The sequence below is a fragment of the Nannobrachium achirus genome (assembly GCF_963921795.1).
Source record: "Nannobrachium achirus genome assembly, chromosome: 22".
NCBI lineage: Eukaryota > Metazoa > Chordata > Actinopteri > Myctophiformes > Myctophidae > Nannobrachium > Nannobrachium achirus.
In genome coordinates this window covers 34596913-34601201 of record NC_137829.1, presented here as the reverse complement: position 1 = coordinate 34601201, position 4289 = coordinate 34596913, and the positions used below count along the sequence as shown (strand labels likewise).

At 49.6% G+C, this 4289-nt stretch overlaps 1 protein-coding gene across 1 annotated transcript; it reads left to right on the top strand.

The window, feature by feature from the left end:
* Positions 1–1215: 1215 nt before the first annotated feature.
* LOC308307907 (tetratricopeptide repeat protein 7B-like) lies at positions 1216–3852 on the top strand (the record flags this gene model as incomplete). The annotated part of the gene is made up of 1 exon (XM_080753238.1): positions 1216–3852. One exon carries the CDS (start codon positions 1216–1218, stop codon positions 3850–3852), a length of 2637 nt encoding a protein of 878 aa, XP_080609364.1.
* Positions 3853–4289: the final 437 nt, after the last annotated feature.

The following is a 4289-nucleotide window of genomic DNA, read 5'->3' as shown; positions in this document are numbered from 1 at the left end:
GATGGCAGACATCAGCTCTGCATACGGAGATTCCAAACCTTTCGCACCGGTTCCGGAAAACCGCGTACCGCGTTGAGGCCTATAGCTAAGAACGTAGGCAAAGATCTGAGCTATCTGCATGCGAAAGTTGGAGTCTGTAGAACCAACCATGTGCTGTGAGGCCTCTTTCATGTGATTCGGGCCAATTCGGCCTCGGCTTCAATTAGTAGTCAGGATAATAATAATATAAATGTCTATATTTTTTATGTATTTTGAGCTGTGCTCCTGGCTTTGTCCGGGCTCTGAGGCGTGGCCTACATCTTGGCACAAAGCGCGTGTTGTACGGTAGGCCCAGGGTCACATTGGCCAAGCTTCGCGTGACACTTAATGAAATTTACTCATAAATAGCAACGCTCATTTCACACTAGGTGTGATTTTTAATGTAAGTTTGGGTCCCAGCGAGACACTTGTGTCCAGCTGAAGTTGTGTGTGTGTGTGTGTGTGTGTGTGTGTGTGTGCGTGCGTGTGTGTGTGCGCGCGTGCGTGCGTGTGTGTGTGTGTGTGTTTTCCCAGCAGCTGGCCGTGTTGTCATGGTGTAGGCTAATATAGCCTAGATGTGCTCCTAATGTAACAAAATAACTGTAAAAAGTCATTTTATTTAACATTCTGTGTTGTAAATGCATTTGAATTCATAGTGTATTGAGAAGATGCGGTTGAAATAATCTTTCATTAATCCCCCTTATGTGTTACGATGCATTGATGGACAATGTTTTCATTATGTATGGAGATGTGATTCTTGCTTCAGTAGAATACATTCAGGACTTGAAGCCAGCAACAATGCAACGTCTTTCTATTCTTTACAGGTAAACATTTTAGGAATGATGGTTGTAATATATTTCACTGTGTACCGTGACGGTACACAGTGAAATATATTCTCACTCATCAGACGGTAAGTGGATATCTGTCAAGACAAATGTTTACCAAACTTAAAAACTTACAAACTTAACTTACAAAGTTAAATTCAGGACAAAATGCAAGGATGCCTGCGCAAATCGGTTTTAAGCATTCATGGCAACGGTTTGTGTCATGTGGACATCAGATCAGAGTTCCATTGACCAGCTTGTTTAACGTGTGTTATATAGTGTTATACTTCAACCTTGTTCGAAAACAACTCAGGGGGAAACAGATTAATCCCACTGCCAGGCAGTTCAATGGCATTAGTCTCATACTCTGAGGATGGCTGCGAGGAAGTCTGGCTCACGGCTGGAGATTGAGATCGAGCGATGCCGCTCAGAAGGACAATGGAACAAAATACCTGAACTAGTACGGCAGCTGTTGGCCAAATCCGTATCGAGTGATGACCTAGGGGAGTTATTTCTGGGGCAGTACAAGCTCCAGACCTATCTAAAGGAGCTCCCTATCAACCAGGGAGCCAGTCCCAGAGGAACAACACCCAAACTGGCAGAGATCAGGAAACACTTCATAGCTGCTCTGGACAGAGGAACCCTCAAGGCTGACTACCTGCAGGAGGCCAGCCTTCTGATAGCTAAACTCTGCTACGTGGAGGGAGAGTACAGAGATGCCCTGGCCCACTACAGCAGAGTGAATCTGGACGATCTGCAGCTTGTGGGAGCTCCGGTCTACAGGCTGTTCATGATAGCGGAGGCCTATGCTACTAAGGGGTTGTGTCTGGAGAAAGTCCCTGCGGTCTCTCCAATCCCCTCTGATACAGGGTCACTGTCCCGACGTAGGAGCACGCCTGAACGGTACCAAGACATACTCAGCTGCTATGAGAAGTCTGGAGACATCGCTCTGCTCTACTTGCAAGAGGTGGAGAAGGTGATGTCGGCAGGCACGCAGAATCAAAGTCCCAAGCCGGGTTCTGTGACTCAGGACCAGGAGCTGGGATACTTCCTTGAGATGGACCTGCAGAAGACACACATCATCCACTTCACGAACGGTGACCTGATGCAAAGAATGGCTCGGTTCCGGGAGATTCTACGAGCCGTGGAAACGAGAACGACTCAGAACCTCTGCATGACCATGGCCCGTCAGCTAGCGGAGATCTTACTCAGGGGGGCGTGCGAGCAGAGCTACTGGTCTCCGTGGGGAGCAGTGGGCGGATCTTCTCTGGATCCCTCCACTGTGTCTCCACTGGACAACCCACAGCAGCGAGAGGATCTACCCATTACGTACCCATTGGACTACCCCACGCAGCAAGATCTGCCCACTGTGTCGCCATTGGGACAAGGACAAGGACACACTCACACCAAGGACTGCACCCTGAGCCGACATCCACAATTGTACTCTGGAGATGATCCGTTTTGTCCCCAGGAGAACAGAGAGGAGTTGCTATTGCTTCTCATCAGCGAGTCCATTGCCAACCATATACCCGAACACAACCATCGTATCATCAACCTCCAGTCCGCCTCGTTGGTGTACGATCTGCTGACTATAGCTCTGGGCAGAAGAGGGTATGAGATGCTGTCTGAGTGCCTGGAAAGAGCCATGAAGTTCGCCTTTGACGAGTTCCACCTGTGGTACCAGTGGGCCCTGTCACTGATGGCCACTGGGAAGTCGGCGCGAGCCGTCAAGGTTCTCAAGGAGTGCATTCACCTCAAACCGGATGACCCCACCATCCCCCTGCTGGCCGTCAAACTGTGCATAGGACCCTTGCACTGGTTGGATGAGGGTGAGTGTTTTGCCAACATTGTCTTGGACATGGGGAATAAAGCAGCAGAGTTCAGAGCCAAAGGATATCTGGCTCTTGGCTTGGTCTACAGCCTCAAGGCTACTGACGCATCGCTGAGAGGCACACAGGACAACTACCAGAGGAAGGCTTTGGCAGCCTTACAGAGAGCGCAGAGTCTGTCTCCTACAGACCATGTAACAGCGTTCTACCTTGCCCTGCAGCTGGCTGTGTCTAGACAGATTCCAGAGGCGCTGGGCTATGTCCGACACGCTCTGCAACTCCAGGGAGATTATGTCCACTCCCTCCACCTGCTGGCCTTGCTGTTGTCTGCCCAGAAACATTACCATGACGCCTTCGACATCATAGAAATGGCCCTGTCCAAATACCCCAAGAACTTCAATCTTTTGTACACTAAGCTGAAGCTAGAAACACTGTGTCGAGAGCCACACGAGGCTTTGCTAACCTGTAAACACATGCTGCAGATCTGGAAGAGCTTCTACAACCTTACCAACCCGACCGACTCGATACGTGGCATCAGTCTGATGGATAGAGCCATCTCGGACAAACAGCAGCTCAATTCCATGGGGGTGCCTGATCTCAGCAACCCTGGGAGCAGTTCAGACCATGCAACATCCATAGCAGACAGCCGTGTGGAGCAGACCCTATCAGAGGTGGCATCCTCCCTGCAGAGCAGCGCTGCAAACCACAGCCCCCTGAACCCCTGGATGACTCTGGCCCAGATCTGGCTGCACACAGCGGAGGTGTTCATTGGCATGTCCAAGCTTGCTGATGCCATGGCGTGCACAAAGGAGGCTGCCAACCTTTTCCCCACTTCGCACAAGGTGCTCTACATGCGTGGCCGGGGCGCCGAGCTGCGGGGCAACATGGACGAGGCCAAGCGGTGGTACGAGGAGGCCCTGTCCATCAACCCCACGCATGTCAAGACCATGCAGAGACTGGGTGTGATTCTCCAACAGCTCCAGCGTTACAGTCTGTCAGAGAAGGTTCTGAGGGATGCTGTGCAGGTGGACTGTATGGCTCATGATGTGTGGAACAGTCTAGGGGAGGTGTTGCAAGCTCAGGGCAACGCTGCAGCCGCTACAGACTGTTTCCTCATCGCCCTGGAGCTGGAGGCCACCAGCCCCATCCTGCCTTTTACCATCTTACCCAGAGCCCTCTGAGATAAATGAATAAAGTGGTAAATGGTGAATTTATTATATAGTGCCTTTATCCAAAGCCCTTTTTCAATGTGCATTACATCCATCACCCATTCATACCCCAAGGGCAGAAGAAACCATGCAAGGCACCAACCTGCTCTTCACCGGATCTTGCTCAAGGACACTTTGACACTAACCCATCTGGGAATCTTCTCATTTCCAAAGCGTCCCTTCTTTCTACATTTAGACATAGTAGATGTGCCATTTTCACTATTTTTGGAAATGTTCTAAAGTTCAATACAGCAATCCATTGATATTTAAAAGAAAATATTACTTTGTAATTTAAAATGTTCAATACTTGAGTATACTTTGTCCACCACTTTTTATGGTACTAACACTGGCGAAGGTCTGCATGCCGGAACACGTCTATGTTTGGTAGACTGATGCGGATCATAAACATT